A 19,864-nucleotide genomic window follows, 5' to 3' on the forward strand; every position below is an offset into this window, starting at 1 on the left:
GGTACAAAATGTTATTTTTGCCATTACTTTCAGCAAAAATCGCACTACACTACGAAATCAGAGAATGGGGATGAGCAACTACGCTCCATTTCTGGAGAGATGTAAAATTTTGAAAGGGGCAACAGTGGAATTCAACGGAATTACCAATTTTGCCTTTCTCTGTGACAGAAAGAACGCTTACATTATCAAAAACTTGTATACCATATGGCACCTGGTAACTCTCTGTTCCGTAGCAAACTGGTCTGTAATAAACTCGTATCTAGTGCAGTCAAAACTGGTTACTGGGATACTTGTGGTTCTATGAGCAATCGATATTCTAATTATTCAGGTCTGCCACCTGTTCCAGTATGACCTAGCTGTCTATCTGATCTAATCCTAATATACTTCTTCTACAGGCATTCTATAAATGTCTTAGACTTCCGATAGGTATTGATTTCTGAGGCGGGGTGAACCAGTGTATGCCTGCCCTTGAGATAAAGATAACATCCACCTGTCCTTTCCCTTTCCCAGTCAGAACTAATGTTGTCTCACACATCGAGCGTCCTGGTTCCCAAAGCAAAACTTGGTTACCATGACACCATGTCTCTCCCGGTGAGACTTTCATCTTACACTGACCACTCCTGCCCAACACTCCCGCTTCAGGTTTCCCAATATGCATAGATCTTGATTCCATTTTTCGGTTGCTCCTCCTGCCTTGCACCAAAACACAGGCCCATCAGACCACACATGGAGTCTTTTTTTTATTTTTTGTGGGATCACATTCTCCATGTTCCAAACCAGTCTTCTTCATCTGCAAGTAATGGTTAAGGATGCTGGGGCTGTTGTCATAGTGACCGCATCATCCTGTCCAAAGAAAGCTGGCAGAGAGACAGGCTACACCCAGCGCTTTCCCCACCGGCTGGCATACTGTGTATTATTGTGCCAGTCAAAGCACATCCAGTCTGTGCGAGCATGTCTTTTTCTGTAGAGCGATGGAGAAGGAATCGGAGGCTGGCAGGAGCTCAGAAGCCCTTGATGAACCCATACGCTTCCAGACTGGACAGGATTAAGTACAGCAGCCACAGAGTCACAAAGATTGCCGACGACACGATCTTTGGGGTGCGGGGTCCCCCGAGCTCGCCTCCTATGCCGGGCATCCGCCGCCGGAGCAGCAGGATCGTTATGGCTATGACCGCAAACACTGAGAATATTGTCACGGAGAACCCCAGCGAGCCAGGTTCCACTCTGAAGGTTTGATTGTTTGCGGCATGGTATATGGCAGCAATGGTCCATGCCACACCAATACCCAAAAACACATTTACTGCATTGCTCCCCGTCACGTTGCCTACACTTGCATCCGCGTATTTGTCTCCAACGGCTGCTGTCTTGCTGGCAAAGGTATCTATGCAGAGAAAAGACAAGCAAAACAAAAGCAAAGCTGAGCAAAGTTATGATATACATATATATATATATATATATATATATATCGTCAGTTGAGAATGATTAGGGCGTTAAGTTGCCTCCAAACCCATAGTGTTCGAGACAACTTAACGCCCTTCTCATTCTCAACAGACGATATATCTTTACATAAAATAATGGCCAGGGTGAGAAAAGGGCAATACATCAAATGGACGATATGTTGTGAGCTTGTTAAATTGTTAGAAAGAGGAGTCACTTCTGTGGACATTACTGTAGAACATGATATATTCATGGCATGAAATTTTTTCAAATTGGACCCGACGGCCTTTTTCGTGGTATGAAAGAATTGCCACTGCCGTTCAATGCATGTGGTGCAGTCAAGAATTTTTTGCATGCATTTTATTTTCACGAATCTTGATGCTCGCAAAATTTTCTAAATCAAAATGCACACGAACATTCCTCGTTTTACAGTAAATGATAAAATTTCGTGGCTCAGATGAAACCATGACGACAACTTTCAAAGTCTGTATTTTTGGATAAATCATAGGGGGGTATCAGTGCAGCATCACTGATTGCACACTTCCTTCAGCCAAAGCTAGCATAATGACCATTGATATCTCCTTTATAATGTTTTTTTTTCTCTGTTAATTTCCGAAATATTAATGCATATTGCTCTGATAGCTGGAATGTATTAGGAAGAGAGTGATATGTACCGACTGTGGTGGCGAGGTTGATCATGAATAAAAGAGACTTGGCAAAGGCTTCTCCTACAGGAATCAATGGCTTTACAACTCTGATATGTGCCTTGAAAGACTCCATATTTCAAAATAAACTCTGACTTCCAGATTTCAGATTCCGGATTGCAGGTTCCAGATTTAGTGAAAACTTTTTGCTTGCCTTTGTGACAAAATACAGGTCTAGATCCTCAGATCCCCCCAGATGGTACAGAAAGAAGGGGGATCCTGGTCCTCACCAAACAACAAAGCAAGTTTATTGAGCAATGTGTGAATGAGGCTGTGCTAGCCTCACTGCAGAAGGGAGTGATATCACAAAATGTATGTCCCACTGTACATAAACAGCCATACTAAACTACTACAAGCTAATGAAGGTGCATTTTCACCACACAGCCCACTTTTTAATCATTTGTGTGTGTGTGAATGTTGTTCAAGAATGCCCCATCAATGCATGAGAATACAAGGCTGTTGACTTATGCTGGACCTTTTGCAAAAGGGGGGGGGGAACAAGGGAATTGTGAATATCAGCACCATTCCAGCTTGCTACATATACATGATTGTACCTTTGAATGTCAATGTTTCCTGTCACAAACCCTCCATAAGCTTACCAAACTGCCTGTTCTGTTCTTCCCTCCTTTCCAAAGAGTACACTTTTACGCTATAATAAAACAAAATGCCACGCAACTTGGAATTGCACTCTCTAGATTGACAAACAACTACAAGTTTGATTGGAAGTCCCCCATTTTTGTATCCTTTCTATGACCTGAGGCAGGTATATTAGGGAATAAGGTTTAATCTGTTCCCCCTTATGTATTGTTTCCTCTTCCCTCTACCTTCTTGATGCTATGTAGCCTTTAAACAAGGCGACTCGCTCTGCGTGCCCCCGTATAGCACGTTTACCCCACAAACCTGTTGGCCGGGTGGAGCGAGCCGCCTTTATCCACTCGTTCAGGGATGTGTACGCAGAAAATACACACGGCACCAAGGCAAGCCGCGCGCGCTTGCTAACAAATTTATATTCTTTGACAAATTTGCGTACAAATTTGTTAGCAAGCGCGCGCGGCTTGCCTTGGTGCCGTGTGTATTTTCTGCGTCAAATTTGTACGCAAATTTGTCAAAGAATATAAAGCAACAACAACGACAAAAGTACACATCCCTGAACGAGTGGATAAAGGCGGCTCGCTCCACCCGGCCAACAGGTTTGTGGGGTAAACGCGCTATGATACGGGGGCACGCAGAGCGAGTCGCCTTGTTTAAAGGCTAGATGCTATGAGACTCTACATTTGGCGGCCTTCATTTTTTTTTTTTTTTTGCATTTGTGCAAGGCTTGGGATATGATTTGACGATACGGTTGGCAATCAAGCATGTGTAATTATATAAGCATTTGAACAATGCAGAGAACGAAATGAAAAACAGTGAGTCAATCCGTCTACTAATGTCCCATAGAGGGCACACTGCCGGATGGCTCAGTGGATCGGGGAGCTAACCTGGCACGCTCGTTCCCAGGGCAACGAACGAGATGGCCGTCACGCTGTCCAGCAGGCCGATGGTGCAGCCGAAGTGCGAGGCGAGGTCGCCGATGATGGCGGTCAGGCCGCCGATGATGAGGATGGAAACGACGAAGCACGCCCAGCCACCGCCGATGTCGGTCGGCGGGACGAACGCGAACAGGATCTTCCAGAAGATGGTCAAGAAGTGCATCACATAGTCAGCACAGGAAGGCAGCTTCTCCTCCCCATCTGCATCGTCGTCACCTGGTTTCCGGGGGCAACAACAGGTACATCATGAGAGTGAGGGCGAAGATTCAGACAAAGTTTTAAAAAAGTTCAAACACTACCACGCACTGGATCAAAGTGACAGACTGAAATGGCTATACTCGAAGAGGGCACCTAATTACACACAGACACCATTATTGTTCTGGACATGATTTATGTTGCCCTTGCTGTTTAACAGGCTTTGATGCACAAACAATAACTGGAATGGACTAAAGGAAACACAGAAAGATGCATAGATCAATTGCAGACTAGTTTTTTTCTGTGCTGTAGTTTCCTTTGTTGCATTTGAATAGCTGCAAATCTTTAGAGACTAAAATTTCAATCTGGACTTTGAAAGCACATGGCATAATATTGAACCCTTCTCCTTGAATTGATCATGCCACAGAGAAAAGCAGAGATTGCAAACAAAAAATAAATCATGAAAAGAGGTTCTTGCCGTAGCTCATGCCAGTGAGATCACGTTTGATCTGAATTTGATAAAAGATCTATTGAGAAACAAGCCTGGGATTTAAACCAGTCATGTTCTGCTCACTGAACATGTCTCTCTGGGCATTCGTGAATCATAAATGAGACCAAAGAGGAAGAAGAAAAATGGTGGAGGCATTGGTTATTTGTTTCCAGTTTATCATGCCACTACCACCAACTGGCTTCAGCGAAGAAGGTAGCACCACAGCCTAGTGAGCAGTAGGCGAGAGGCTCAAATTTTCCATGCCGTTTCCTCCTTTTCTAATTTGTCATGTGAGAATGATAAGGGTGATAAGTTGCCACTAAACCCATAGTGTTCAAGACAACTCTTAATGCTCTTCTCATTCTCAACCGACGAATTAATCTATGGCAAATACAGAATGAAGCGGTGATCTACCTCATGGAGAATTGAGTACAACAGAAACCTCTCTTTGTGTTTACACAAGCTCTTTGTGAAAATAATTCTCCGTTCATCTACACGCCAAAAACAAGTGGGGATTCAGGCTTCTACCAACCTTTAGTGTACAGGTTGGTAGAAGCTTGAATCTCCTATTGTAGGATCTCCCCAACTGATGAAAGTGTTCTGCATATTGTCAAAAACAACAGCCATAACAACAACAACAATATAAATCTCTTGGCCAAATATCACAGATAACAATGAAAAGAAACAGTGCCTGTACCAGTACATGCCTTCTTCTAACCATAAGGACCACCCAATCATCATTTTCATCTTTGTTTTGTTCAGTTGTATTTTCCTAAAGTATACTCCTAAATTCTGCAAGGGAAATAAGAATAGGAATCACTAGCTGATAGACAGCTCAGACATAAAACACAGAAAGAGAAAGAGGAAGAAGAGATAATGAAAGGGCAAGATATCAAAATCATCAGGTGTCTTTACAGACACGCATGCCATAGTCTTCTCAATAATCTCGGTCCCCAAATATTTTCGATGCACATTCCATGGGTTAACATGTTTCTTTAATAGCAGGAGAGCAGCTACCACGGTAACATCAACCCCAATTTCTACATCTCGACAGGCCGCATCTACATGCAAATCGAACGACCCCATCGCACTGGTACGCTCAGACGTTCATAAATTTCCAAATTGCCAATTTCAATCTGCTCTCCCTACAACTGACCTGGAAAAAAAAAAAGAAGGAGGGAGGGCCGATTTCGATACTATGCTAGTTGTAAGGGCAGGATATGGGGAAAACACGAAGAGACAATAACATGTGGTTCAGATACGATCTTCCAGCCAAGATTGGATGTAATTTAATAGGGGCCAAAGCCCTCTGACATTTGTGTAGAAATAGATGCTAGAGAGGACTCCAATACATAATTTGTCTGCCCATATCTAGAAACCAAGTGTTGAACAATACCCTCACCAGAGCACATGACACTGAATTTTGAGTAATTGCATGTATACATATAGATGTTGTACTGCACTGGTATACGTACACTTGCAGTCATATTCTTCTACTTCCTACTTTTTCTGGTTAACTTCTCCTTTTTCTTCCATGACCTGTTTGTGAAAACTCATGTAACATTCCTCAGCTTGGCATGAGTAGGGCATCCTCCTTCCCCCCCCCCCCCAAAAAAAAAATATATATATATATTATAATGACGATAGGAAATTACAAAAATTACAAGAAATACTGGCAATACATGGTACTGACTGCTTAACTCCATCACTGTCAAGTACACATTGATTTGTTATCTAAGAGGAACCTATGTTCCAAAAAAATCCTCAACACTCCATATTTGCCCATATCACGGAGTTTCCAGCAGGTGATAAGTGGTTGCAATTGCATAGATCTGATATTTCACATCGAGTTATGACGAGTTAATCATTAATGTGTGAATCTAGATCTGACCGTTCAGCATCATTTGCATTGCTACACTGTACTAGCGAGGCTCTATCCTCGTGTGCAACTTTTGGAGTCGTTTTAAATGAGGCGTGACTGTCGGTGCCAAAGAAAGCGAGCTCAGTATTGGCAATGCCATTTCACTTCAACCTCTGGCGGTGTTTCATAAAGAATCTTTTAAGTCCGTCTTAAAATTTAAGATCAGCTCAGAATCATGGTATGCTGTATGTGTCTTCAAGGGCATTCTAACTTCCTAATGGAAATGACAATTTTGGACACTGTTTCACGCAGCCATTGGTACACAAAATAAAATGAATTACAAAGAAATTTGTAAATTTTTGTAATGATTTGTAGTGGATTCAGAAAAACATTAAAAAAACTAAACAGGACAACCAGTGGCATACCATAATTCCATAAGTTGTTCTTAGCTTTTAAGATTGACTTGAATTCTGTATGAAACACACCCCAGAGCTCAGGAGGTCAGAGGTCAGTCATATTTGGGGTCCGCCAGAAGTGTCAACACATTTCAGGGTCAGGATCGTCCTTACTTCTTATGTACATTATGAAAACCCTTTACCAACACAAAGATGTGAAATGAAACATTGTCACACCCACTGCACTTTGAAAAGTTGCCACACGTGCTGGATTGAGGTATGTTTACTCTGCCATTTGACTGTCTCATTTTCTCTTTATTCATTTATTTATTCATCTATTCACTTATTTATTTATTTATTTATTTGTCTATTTATTTATTTGTTTGTCTGTTTATCTATCTATTTATTTATTTATTTATTTATTTATTTATTTATTCATTCATTTATTTTAATTAATTATTTTTGTATTTTATTTTTCATTTCATTTTTTGAGAGAGAGAGAAGTAAAAGCTGCTTGATGACCAGAACAGTTGAAGGTCAAGGTAGAGCAGCATGACCTGGTATTAAGCAAGCCTTCATTAGACACCATTCTTGACTGGACAGCAAGATAAACAGAGATGTGAGGACAGTCTTCATTGGTTCGTCAAAATGTCAGGTGACAATGAACCTTACCCTTATGCCCCCTCGATTACATTTCTGTCCAGTTGCACATTACAGAAATGTGTTCTGTGACGTACAGTCCATATCTTCTCAAAATCAGGTATTTCCCCCCCCCCCCCATTTTAACACTTTGAAGACTACGCGTGTAGTCCCAATTATACTCAAGCAAGAGTCTATGGGAAATGTGTGTTGCAGCAAAATCAGGCAGTCTTCACTGGGTTAAAGGGTGTGTACAGTTCTGGTCGAGGTGAGGATTTAGCTTTTAACGTTTTGCGAGATATTCAGAAACCACTCTATGAGATGTCAAAGAGCATGCGGTTCTAAGGGGTATCAAAAGTTTATTCGATGAAAATCGGTTTTGAAATGGCTGAGATATCCAAAAACAAGGTGAAACAAAGAGATCCTGATAAAGTTGTGGCATGTCGCCTTTTATCATTAGCACTTTTTTGGATATCTCAGCCATTTGAAAACCAATTTTCATCAAATGAACGTTGAATCCTTCTTAAAATTACATGCTCTTTCATATTTCATAAGAGGCTTTTCATTATCTCACCTAGGAATGTTCAAAACATGAATTCCACCTCAACCAGTACTGTACACAGTCCCTTTAAAAAAAAGAGAAAAAATAAAAAGATGTGTGACATCATTTGTTGAAGAGAAATAGATCTCTTCATGTGCACTTTGTCTTTGACAGCATGTCTTTTCCTTTTCTCTTGACAACACTCCTCCTCCACCCCAGCCCCCTTCCCAAACCCACTCTCCCTTTTCTTGTGGCACACATGCAGATTACTGTACTCTATGCAGTGTGAATGCTGTCCTTCACACTTGGGTGCGTTCGAGAGCCTCCTGAAGCAAACTGAACCGTACCGAACCCATGCCAGTGTACCATACTAAACTGAACCGAGCCAAAAGTGGACCACTTCCGAAGTGCTCCAAAAGAAGGGTACCCAAAGCGTACCAAAAACTTTGCATGTGAAGAATGTGCTTAATATGCACATGTTATAATGCACAGAGTTCATTCTCTTTGTTCGGGACATCTGTAAGTAGTTTCAGCATGCCAGGTGAATGACCCTCTTGCTACAAAATGTGTGACCTCCTCTAAAAATAACTCGTGAGGTACGCTTTCTCCACAGAGTGCTTGAACGCTCCAAATCTAGCACAGTACAGTTCAGTATGCTTTGGTTCGCTTTAGAGCGCTCAAACGCACCCTTAGTCTCTATGTTTCCTTCCACCTCAGATGCTGGAAGAAGAAACTCCCACATTCGAGTTTCTCCGTACATACGTACCTGCACTAACAGTGAGTGCTTCAGCAAACTGTTCCCTCCAAGATGAAGTACCCACACTGATGAGACATTGGTCTTCTTGATCAACTTGTCCACTGTGTTCTGCAGATAGAGTGAGAGACAGGAGTCGTTAATTTGCAACAATGAAGTGTTCAATAGAGGGCGCCATCCATGAAAAAAATACACCTGACGCTCTACACATAAAAAAATATTGCAAATACATGTACATTTTGTATATAGGCCAATCTGATCAGGCAGCAAAATCTGCCATTATTGCGATGTCCCATTCACGCATGCGTACTCTGGATCAATGATACATGTTGCAGTGGGTGTGAGCTAGTCTCGATATATATCATGCATTCACATATGCGTACTTGCATGGGACACCACAGAAATGGTGGATTTACTGCCAGGTGGGATCAGTCTGTAGTTTCTTTGATTTTACTTGATTCATACAGTCAACTTGAACTTGGGAGTGGAGCATCCCTGTACATTATGTCAAAACCATCAAAACCACACACGACTTTGTGGCATCATGTGTCAATGAGTCCTGGGGGATGTTTCATAAAGCTGTTCTTAAAGTTATGAACGACTTAAGAACGACTGGTGATCAGTTCTGATGTGCTATGCTTATCAAAATTTCAATAATTCAGCACAAGAACTGATCCCTAGTCGTTCTTAAGTTGTTTGTAACTTTAAGAACAGCTTTATAAAACACCCCCCTGGAAGGGTTCAGGCTGCTCAAAAGCCACAGGTCAAGCACACACATACACACAATCCTTGTGAAAGAAAGATATCAACTTCCATCTGAACATGGCACAGATTTCGTATTCCCGTCAGCTTCATCCTCCTACATGAAGGCTTGTATCGGGCACAGCTGTAATGATAATCAGTATGTACTCAAGAGATGGTATGGATGGAGAGAGAGAAGAGATAGATGGATAGATAAAGAAATGGGGGGGGGGGAGGAGGAGAGAGAAAGAGAAAGAGTCAGCGATAACAGATTGAAATGTATAGAAAGAAGGAGAGAGAAAGAGATACAGGAGTCAGAGATAGATAAACAGATAGAAAAAGAAGGGAAGATAGAAATATATGGAGAGAAGGAGAGAGAGAAAGAAATACTGGAGTAAGAGATAGATAGAGAGAGAGAGAGAAGGAAGATAGATATAGAGACAGAGAGACACACACACAGAAACAGGAGTTAATGACAGGCAAAGATAGGAAGAGATGTGGGAGTCAGAGATAGATAGACAGATTGATAGATGGATATATAGATAGATAGATAGACAAATGGATAGATAGATAGATAGATAGATAGATAGATAGATAGAAAATAGAGAAAGAGGGGAGATAGATATGAGAGGGAGAGAAAGACACATAAAATACACATTTAGACACAAGAGTTAATGACTGGCAAAGAGAGAAAGATGGAGATGGGGAGGGGGATACGGAAGGGCTGGGATGCTGAAAGAGAGAGAATGATTGAGTGGAAGAAGTATTAAGGCCCCACTGCCCACTCTCAACAGAACAACTGCAGGAGTCAGCATGCTGAAGCCCCAGCATTACACTATGGGACACACCTTATTTGGTTAAGATGATGAACAAGCAGGAGATAGCTTGGTCATGGGACCAACAAACACTCCACTTTCTTATCAATACTCCAGATACCTCTTAGAAGCTATAGGAGCACACAAGCACACACACACACACACACACACACTGTCTTGACATTTACTGCCTGTACTCCCCTGCCTCAATATCTAAGCAAAAACAAAAGGCTTCAACTGGAAACCCATCCCCCACCCCCTCAAAAAAACAAACAAACAAACAAACAAAAACAAACAAGCAAAAACTTTACATTGCCTAAAAAGTATTCACAAACACCACTTGTTATAATATTTTGCTTTTACAAAACATATGCTGCTTCACAAACATATGGAAAATATGGTGCTTTTTTTTTTTTCTGAGTTCTTAACTCTTTCTGTGCCATGTTCCCACACCCATCTTTGTTGATGGCTTGCCAACTTCACATATTTTGCTCAAGCGCACAACTTACTGGGCACAACCAATCAATGAATTGCAGTATGCCACAGTGCATGGGAAGCAGCATAGCCATTAGCTTTGTCATGAAATTTACATCGCAGGGAAGCTTGCAAATTTTCTCAAGAACTTTGCTGTACTGGATTTCCAGCACAAATGCTTCAAGAAAAGTTAGATGACTTTGGAAAAACAAAATGTTTTCCAAAGTGCCCGTGCCCTGTGGTTTCGGAATGATGTGGCATACAGGGAGTTTGCATTGTGGTGTACAGAGAGTTAAGGGCATCTTCTATTGTCAACTTATTCTGATCCCCCTCCCCCCTCCCACACAAACAAAGTCTTCTTTCCATGTAATTTCATTGATGAGATAGCTTTTGGCAAAACAAAACAATACCAATGTCTCTATAATGGTGTTTCTCAGTTTTGATTAGAAATGCACAAACATTAATCAACTCAAACTTGGGAAGCAAAACATAGCAGAAAATTTTAGTTATTCACACAAGTGTTTGTGTTTTTCAAAGTAACTGAGCACTAGGAACACTAAAGAAAAGAGTGACAAAGGACATTCATTTTTCTTTTATAAAAATTTACCTTCACCGAGATGATTCTATACAGAAACTGATTCAACCTGGAAAGCACTTTGTGCATCTAAATGCACCCCAAAAAAGCTATGTGGACTATATCACTATATCATCAAAAAGGCAGAACTTTCTAATCAATTTCCTTCTAAATTACACTTTCATTTGTAGATATCAGATGAGTTTATTACTTTGAGAAGTGACTTACAAGCAACAAAATAATCAACAGTTTTGGTGACACCACGCCAATGCCTTTAAACCTAGTGAAGACACATTTGAATGTCAGAACACAACACAAAACAACCTCAATGAACACCTCTGAAAAAAGTAATATAAATCATATGATTGTGCCATTCCCCATTTAGCATGCCCCCCCCCCCCCCCACAGGCTTGGTATAACAAGAGACCAAACTAAACAGCTTGTCTTTCTACATTTGGAAAAGAAATTCACTTCTATTGCCTTGATGGATGAGTCCAAGCACGGTGGACTGTATGTTCTACTGGGACGTCTCAATTCTTTTTCATTCTAAATTGAATTGTCTTTCTGATTTGAATCACTAAATACAACATGTTTTATTGAGAAGAGGAATAATGACGGCTTCATCTCATGTTTGGTGAGGGCGCTATTTACTTCAGGAAGACTGGGACAGTATTGTCCCCTGACCTCTTTAATATGTTTTGAACACTTTATTCATATGTTATTCTGAACACGCACTGCAACCCCCCCCCCTCCCCCGCACTTTACAGTACACTAACCCCCTAGCCCTCCCTGCCCCCATCCCCACCCCCAGCCCCCAGCCCTACCCTCTCGTCACTCTGCTGCCACACAATTGGTAGTCGGACCCAACACAAACACTCCCACACATGTAAACATTCTACCTACAGGCATTTTGTGCCCACTTCCTCGGGCAAACCCCAGGCCCCAGCGTTTACAACCCCAGCTGACACCATAGAAAAAGGGCCATGCTTTGCCATGCTTTGGTAGAGATAAGACTTTACTGCTGATGAGTCTTTGCAAACTTTTTGTGGCATGGAACAACCAAAAAAAAAAAAAAAGCATATAGAGAGATACAGACAATATACATACAGATTGAGACAATTTTTTCTTTCTTATTTTCAATTGGATGCCATGCTGATCATGAGGTAAGAATTCAGATGTATTATTTCATTTCCGCTAGTCACCTTCCATACAAAAATACTTAGTAGTATCAGGACTGGCTTGCAAAAAGACGGGGAGCTGTATTGGTATAAACATGCTTTACGTTATTCTGCTGAAAGTGATCCAAAAAAGCTACCTTTGGCATCCATGATTGCTGCTGTATAGGGGTGCGTGTGTGCATGTGTGCTCTCATTAACCCATTGAGGACGAGTCCCGAGTATACTCTGTCAAGTGTCTATGGGAAATGCGTGTTGTAGCAAAATTAGTCCGTCCTCAACAGGTTAACAGCTTCAATCAGGGATATTGTAGTGTTTCACTCTAGGCAACCCGGTATACATTGCACAAGGGGCATATATGAGTGCCTGATATCTATCAAAAAGATATGAAAAAGTGCCTATTAAGGTCCTAGAGGTACCTTTAGGAGTATACAATGGACCTGCCCATTCTGCATATTTAGGACCTGTATTTAGGTGAATAGATTTCTTTCTATTCAAATGGGGAAATTTGATAATATTTGCATGTATCCTTGATCACTGTGTTTGCACCTATACACTACATGAAGTCTTATTTTTTCCCTTATCAAACTTAATTTAAGAATTATTTTTATGGTTCAAATTTTAATGAGTCAATTTATTGTGAAAAAGATTTTTTTTTTTTTTTTTTACACACAAATGACTGGATACATGCCTGGTTACCTCGAGCAAACTATCATGTCCCTGGTTGAAGCATCTTTACAAGTGTATGTGTGTGTGTGTGTGTGTGTGGAGGGGGAGCAAAAAAAAAAATTGGAAGGGGTACGGGGAAGAAGTACATATCATGCACACCCCTTTGAGGCAACCACTCATTAGATATTCACAGTATGCTCCGCGCATTTGTGGTTCGCCACCAAGAATTCCACATCCGTTGGATAATATCCTGTTTTCCGTTTGAACACTGCTCATCCATTCACCCTGTTCTGATGTACAGACCCCTGGCGAAACACGCAAAATACGCATACAGGCACAGACATACAAACACACGCACACACACACACACACACACAAACACACACAAAAAAAAACCCAAACAAATCCAGAGTATTTGAAAGGGAGGGAGGGTGATAGAGGAGTGTGGGTTGACATCATCCATGCCTTCAGTGCAATGTGATGAAAAATTCCACTTAATTTCCATCCACAGTGAGACATCAAAAGAATCTGTATGCTGTCTCTGCTCTATACGCTCCCCCGTAGAGGGAGATGGCAGTTTTTTTTTTGTTCTTTGTTTTTTTTGGGGGGGGGCTTTTTTCTCTTTCAAATGCCGACGCAATAAGTCATCTGTCATGCATTTTTCACAAAGTGCATCGCATAACAAGCGAACCTCAGCTGTGAGAAAGGATAAGCTGAGATTTACTCATTATAATACATACTCGATGTACAGCTACACCCTCCCAGGCTCAAGCAAGCATGCTTAACCCGTCGATGACGAGTCACGAGTATACTCGGGCAAGTGTCTATGGGAAATGCGTGTCGTAGCAAAATCAGTCCGTCCTCGACGGGTTAAGAACACAGAACGTTGTGTTACTATGTATACTTATGACCATCTTTTTATTATTTCTGTCATCTATCCTTCTTTCTTATTTATCAATTGAACATATTTAATGTGTATGAATATGTATGTCAATATTCCTGAATACCTCTTTCACTTCACAAATCAATTTATTTGCATTTCTATCAGTGTACGTGTTTGCCTTTTAAGAGCCTTTTGCTATTAAACCAACACAATTCTCTATAGTGATATAGTTTGTTCAATAATAAGTACAAAAAGTGCATGAGCTAAGTGTAAAAATGAACATATGTGGAAAAAAAAGTGTGCTAAATTGTAGGGCAGTTCTTCATCTTCGCATTCAGAGAGTCATATCAAAATATTACAAGGTTTGCCTGTGACAAGATCAGCATCTTGCTCCCCCTCCCCCCCCCCCCCCCCCCCCCCCCGTCAAAGATGAGTCATATGTACAAAACTTGTAATCATGCCTTTTTTTCTGGATGGACAATTCCCACTAACCTTTCACTAGCCCCAATGCTGCAGCCAAACAAATCGGCTATACAGAGACTTGCAGCAGTGAAAGGAAATATTCATGACTGCAGTTCACATTTGATGGATTGCACTAGGAGAAGGCTGGTCCGTCCAGCCTCGCACTGCAACATCACTTCCTCCAAATTAGTATGCCAGCTTGGAAAATTCAAACAGGTGTTTGTTATGACACGACACGTGAGTCACTGCTTGCACTTGTATCAGTATCATTAATTGTACTGCATGTCCCCCCCCCCCCAAAAAAAAAAAAAAAAAGAAAATTACAACGGGACCCTCCACAATGATAACTTTAAAAATAGTGAATCAATCCAACTGCAATTTCAGGGTATGAAACTATGACTTACCATGCACCCACATTTTACAGAAAACCCCATCCAATTTGCTTCAGCGGTCAAAGAGAAATGAGGATCTTTGTAGAGCATGTCAGGAATCCCTTCCCTCCAAGTTCTGTAGTGTGTTCACACATTAATATGCACTTCCAAGGCATCCAAGCGCTAAACTTGGAAGAAACAGACCCATGACATGCTTGGCAATGATCCACATTTCTCTGTGAAAACTTCACCAAACTGAATGGGGTTTCCTGCAAAATATAGGTAATATGTTTTATGTTTAGACCTGAAATAGCATTCAGACAGTGTAATCATACTGAAAGTTATCAATGCGGAAATCTGGTCGTATTTTTTTTTTTTTTTTGGGGGGGGGGACATAGTGTACACTGGCTGAACTTGGCAGTATGTATGTATGTATGTATGTATGTATGTATGTATTTACCATCTCACTGAGCTCTGGGCATACCTGCAGGAGGACCCAATCATCACCCCTCCCCCCCCCCCCCCCCCCGCCCCCATCCCATATATTTACATTAACCTGTCAAAGCAAACTGTGCAAATCTATCAATATATTCATATCAATGCATTCTTCCATTCTCTGGTTTGTATTCAAAATCTAAAGAATCCCCTGTAGATCAGACCATATTTGTATGTTTCTCTCATCTCTTTTTCTCTTCTGTAAAGATATATCTATCTCTCCATCCAAGAATGTATTACTAGGTAATTTAGGTACAATGTTGGTTGATATCAAGAGATATTTAGCACAATTGTAATAACTGTATATAACATATGCATGCTGTATCATATTCAAGCTTGATGCAGTCATACATAGACCTCACACAGTCTTCCATTCAGAGGCTAATGTGATTTCAAAAGTAATGAAACACTACAACGTTAAGCGCTGCTAGCCCTATAGCGTTAGTGGCACCTTAATGCCCTTATCTTTCTCAACCGACGACATCATGAAAATGAGTATTCTTCAGTCATTGTCAAATTGGTATTCACTTTTATCTCTCACTAGACATATTCTCGTCAGATTTCCACTTCAGCTGTGCTAAATATAAAAATTCATAAACGTCATGAGTGTCTGAGAGTCTGCTTTCCCTATGGCCTTAAATCATTCAACATCTTAACATTGATTGGATTTATTTCCCGTATTACTTTCCCAGAAAATGTCTTTATTTAGAGAAGTAATATCTCTTTGTCTTGATGCATATGCCCCGAGGGACCTATCAAAAGCTTATTACCTTTTAAATAGGTTCCTCCCACTAAGAGACATAAGATCTTGTAATTGCAGAGACACTTCATTCTTTTTTTTTTCATCTCCTGCATTATTATGTCATATTGAGTATCATTTACCTTCAGACTGTATCTATCACATTGTGTACTTTTATACTGACTTTAAACTTATAATCTCTACTTGAAATTGTCTTGTGTACAACTGTATTAACAAACATTTTGTATGCATTATTACCAGTAATGCTTCAAACATCAATGTGTTTAGTTTGTGTTATGTCCATAGGTGAAAGGGGATATAAATGTGAGCTTCAATACTTGGATTGCATTTCTTATGCTAGTGCAATGGAAGTGGGTGCCCCTCCACTACATTGAACGCATGTACTTGTTGCAGATGTCATTAGGAGCACTACTTATAGTTTATCTCTGCTATCTTATTGGCCTTCCCTAGCATTTGCATTATTACCAGTAATGCTTCAAACATCAATGTGTTTAGTTTGTGTTATGTCCATAGGTGAAAGGGGATATAAATGTGAGCTTCAATACTTGGATTGCATTTCTTATGCTAGTGCAATGGAAGTGGGTGCCCCTCCACTACATTGAACGCATGTACTTGTTGCAGATGTCATTAGGAGCACTACTTATAGTTTATCTCTGCTATCTTATTGGCCTTCCCTAGCTAGTGCTTGCCTCACATGATTCACAGGTGCATAAGTTGGGCAGAAGGCCCCTACAAAGGCATGCAAGGAGGATTGCCAACTTTTACAGATCAACACACACTGTATCAATATACACTGATTCACATTTTTTAAAAAAATGCTTTCAAAGTAAAAATAACAAAATTCCATACATTTGACACACTGATTCACTTGTCTCATAAGAAAAAAAAATCATTAAAAAACATATTAATCTTATGAAGTAAAGAAACTGTGTTCAATTCCTACACACAAACTACTTAGTAGCTTTGTGGAGGCATAAAGTACTTCAACTCATGTAATATATTTCAGGAATTCACTCTCTTGTGCAGTCACTCTGCATTTTATCAATAATTGTTGAGTCTTGGTAAAAATCCTGCTTGTTGCCAAAACTACAGAAGTGTTGAGACAGGGAAGCGATATTTGAATCTCATTTTATTCCCTCTCAACACTTTGGCATCTTCATGCCACTTTGGCTTATGAAGTGAATTTGAGCACAACCAGTCGTATAACTGTAGAACTGTGTTTGACAAATCTACACTGATCTGCCAAGTACCAATACAAACATTTCATTCCTTAAACATGACTGATGAAGATGCCACGCAAGAGCCAGTCATACCATTCTACACCCACGACTGATTTCCCTTCCCTTCCCTTCCCCTTTCTTTAAGCCCTCCCCATCTCCCCCCCCCCCTCCCCTCTTCTCTCCTCTCATTCCCCTCCCCTTCCTGCTCCTCTAACCCCTCCCAGTTCCCCTCTAATGCCCCTCTCCTCCCCCCTGCCCCATTCACCTAACTGACAAAGAATGACATTGTCAACAGCTACTGTAGCAGCTCTTTTGACAGCCACAGCAGTAACAGTCAGTAAACGTGCAGAGTCAACAGAAGTTGCCTGGCAAACAGCTGGTGTGAAGAGTCAAGGGGGGCGAAGCTTATCATTATCTTTGGTAGATGTGGAAGTCTCAGGGAAGAGACAGAAGGAGGAGGAGGAGGAGGAGGAGGAGGAGGTGGACGGGTTATCATTCAGTCTTTGGGTGTCCTACCCACACTGTTTATCACTTTAACATCATGTGTATGGAAGAGTGGTGCTGGACTCGCAGGATCCAACGCTGTACCTCTGCACACTTAATAATAACCATTGTGGGGTGACCGTTTGCAGCTATCCTGCACATTCAGCAAAGGGGGATTTGCAAATATCGGCTGGCTCCCAATAATACGACATACATGTACATCTCAGTGCATAAAGTGACCCAGTATGCAATGCATTTGCACAGGTGGCCAAGTCTATGTAGGCACTGGTGTATCAAGCAAAGGGCATGGGCTTTGGAGGCATGGTCGGTGGGTAGGTTTATGCCCGGTGGGGAGGCCTAGATGCACTGCACCACATTCATGTATCGAACACCTTTAACATCAATCTACATGATTGTTTCTTCTTTCTGTTGGGCCAGCTGCATCGATTTCCTGGAAATGAGAGTCACAGAAACCATACTGCTACACACACACACACACACACACACACACGCAAACACACACACACACACACACACACACAATATATTGAGGATTTAAAAAAAAACCCAGCATGTCTGGTCATACCTCCTGTCCCCCCCCCCCTCCTTCATTCACCCCTCCATCAAAGCCACCTGCCCACCTGCTTTTAGCCTGCTTCCCAGTAGAGACATCATTGATCAATTTTGATAACAGACTCTGTAAGCAGGGAAGTCAATAAAAAGAAGAAGGAAAAAAAAAAAAAACAGGCACAACATTCCCGGCTCCCTAATGACTCCTATGCTAACCCCCTTTTCTTGTATGTCCCAATGTTGGAAAGAAGACTCCAAGTCTATCACATTGAAATGGAAGGCATACATATCACATGATGACTGCAAGTACAATGAACCCTATGCAGACATTCACATCACTTTCAGATTTGACATACCTCATAAAGAGAAAAAAAAAATTCATGTGAGACATCCTTAAATGTATGTCTTATTTCAGGTATATTTGTGACTTTTTTATGGATTGATATGCACATATACATGATTTAAATGCTATGTTCTGATGATTCATTCAAATCATAATTTGGTCTTCTCACAATATACATTCCCCTTTGTCCTTTCCACTGAAGAATACAAAATAAACACAGCCCAACAGGGCTGGTCCTTTAACAATTGCATATATACCATGGCTGTGGTGATACACAAAACTCTGCTAACAATGCAATTCCATACAAATCCCATACACTATCATAATCCCATTGGAGAAATGCAACTGCAAGAGTTCTGCTTCGCATCATCCCATATGGACACAAATGACATAACCATATAACCTACGTGTAGGTCTATGGAGTAAATGTGTATGTACGGCTTCCACTCTAATCAGCCATTCTTACATTGCAATTCTACAATATCTATCCACAGAGCCTGTCCTACACCACACACACACACATAAAACAACAACAACAACAACAACCGAAAAAGAAACGAAAACGAATCCCAGCCATCAAAGACTGCTCCTGCAGCCGCCTCTTGTCGGGGAAGCAACAGAGCTTCCATATTCCGCTGGCATTTTGCACAACCAACAATTTCGCTTTTGAACGTGACGAGGCGTGCTCCATTTTGGCGATTAATCATTGATCGAGTCAATGAATTTGCAAACATGTTGACCTTAAGCTGCTTATTACCGACGGGGGGAACCAAGGGGGAATGTGGGAGTGTGTCTGGCAACTGGAGTCGATTACCACGGATACAGGCCTTTCCGGACCAGTCTGTAACTCATCTGAATATGACAGAAACATGTCTCACTTTTGATTCCCTATGCTGCTTTATTTCATCTTTTAATGGGGGGGGGGGGGGGTTGGTTGGGCAATGGAGTGCGATCCAGGAGGTGGGTGAGAAAATATGGATATGTGTATGAATTTTTTGCTCATACTTAAGTGTGTGTTATCATCTGGGTTATGACTGGCAGGGGAGGGAACATCACAGAATATTAAATGATCTACATCAATGCTGGTTGGTGATTCGTCTTAATGCAATAACGTGACAAATGCAGCGAGGATCGAAAATCATTACATTGCAAGCAGTGAAATCACATTAGATAAAACAATTCCTCAATTTGACTGGCTGCCAATGGGACTAGAATAGAATTATGTGTAATTAAGCAGACCATAAAATATAATATATATATTGCCTTGTTTATCATTGTAATATA

General features: G+C 41.0%; 1 protein-coding gene across 1 annotated transcript in view; it reads right to left on the reverse strand.

Moving 5' to 3' along the window:
- LOC140230603 (sodium/calcium exchanger 1-like) overlaps window positions 1-19,864 on the reverse strand; it is a 168,572-nt gene continuing 148,708 nt past the window's right edge. The window contains exons 6-8 of the mRNA XM_072310779.1: window positions 8,558-8,656; window positions 3,620-3,886; window positions 1-1,381 (exon numbers count right to left, since the gene is read on the reverse strand). Of these exons, the coding sequence (XP_072166880.1) occupies window positions 1,002-1,381; window positions 3,620-3,886; window positions 8,558-8,656 (746 nt within the window). The 3' untranslated portion in view covers window positions 1-1,001. The remainder of the gene's footprint in view (window positions 1,382-3,619; window positions 3,887-8,557; window positions 8,657-19,864) is intronic.

This window comes from Diadema setosum, chromosome 1, assembly GCF_964275005.1.
Source record: "Diadema setosum chromosome 1, eeDiaSeto1, whole genome shotgun sequence".
NCBI classification, from domain to species: Eukaryota; Metazoa; Echinodermata; class Echinoidea; order Diadematoida; family Diadematidae; genus Diadema; species Diadema setosum.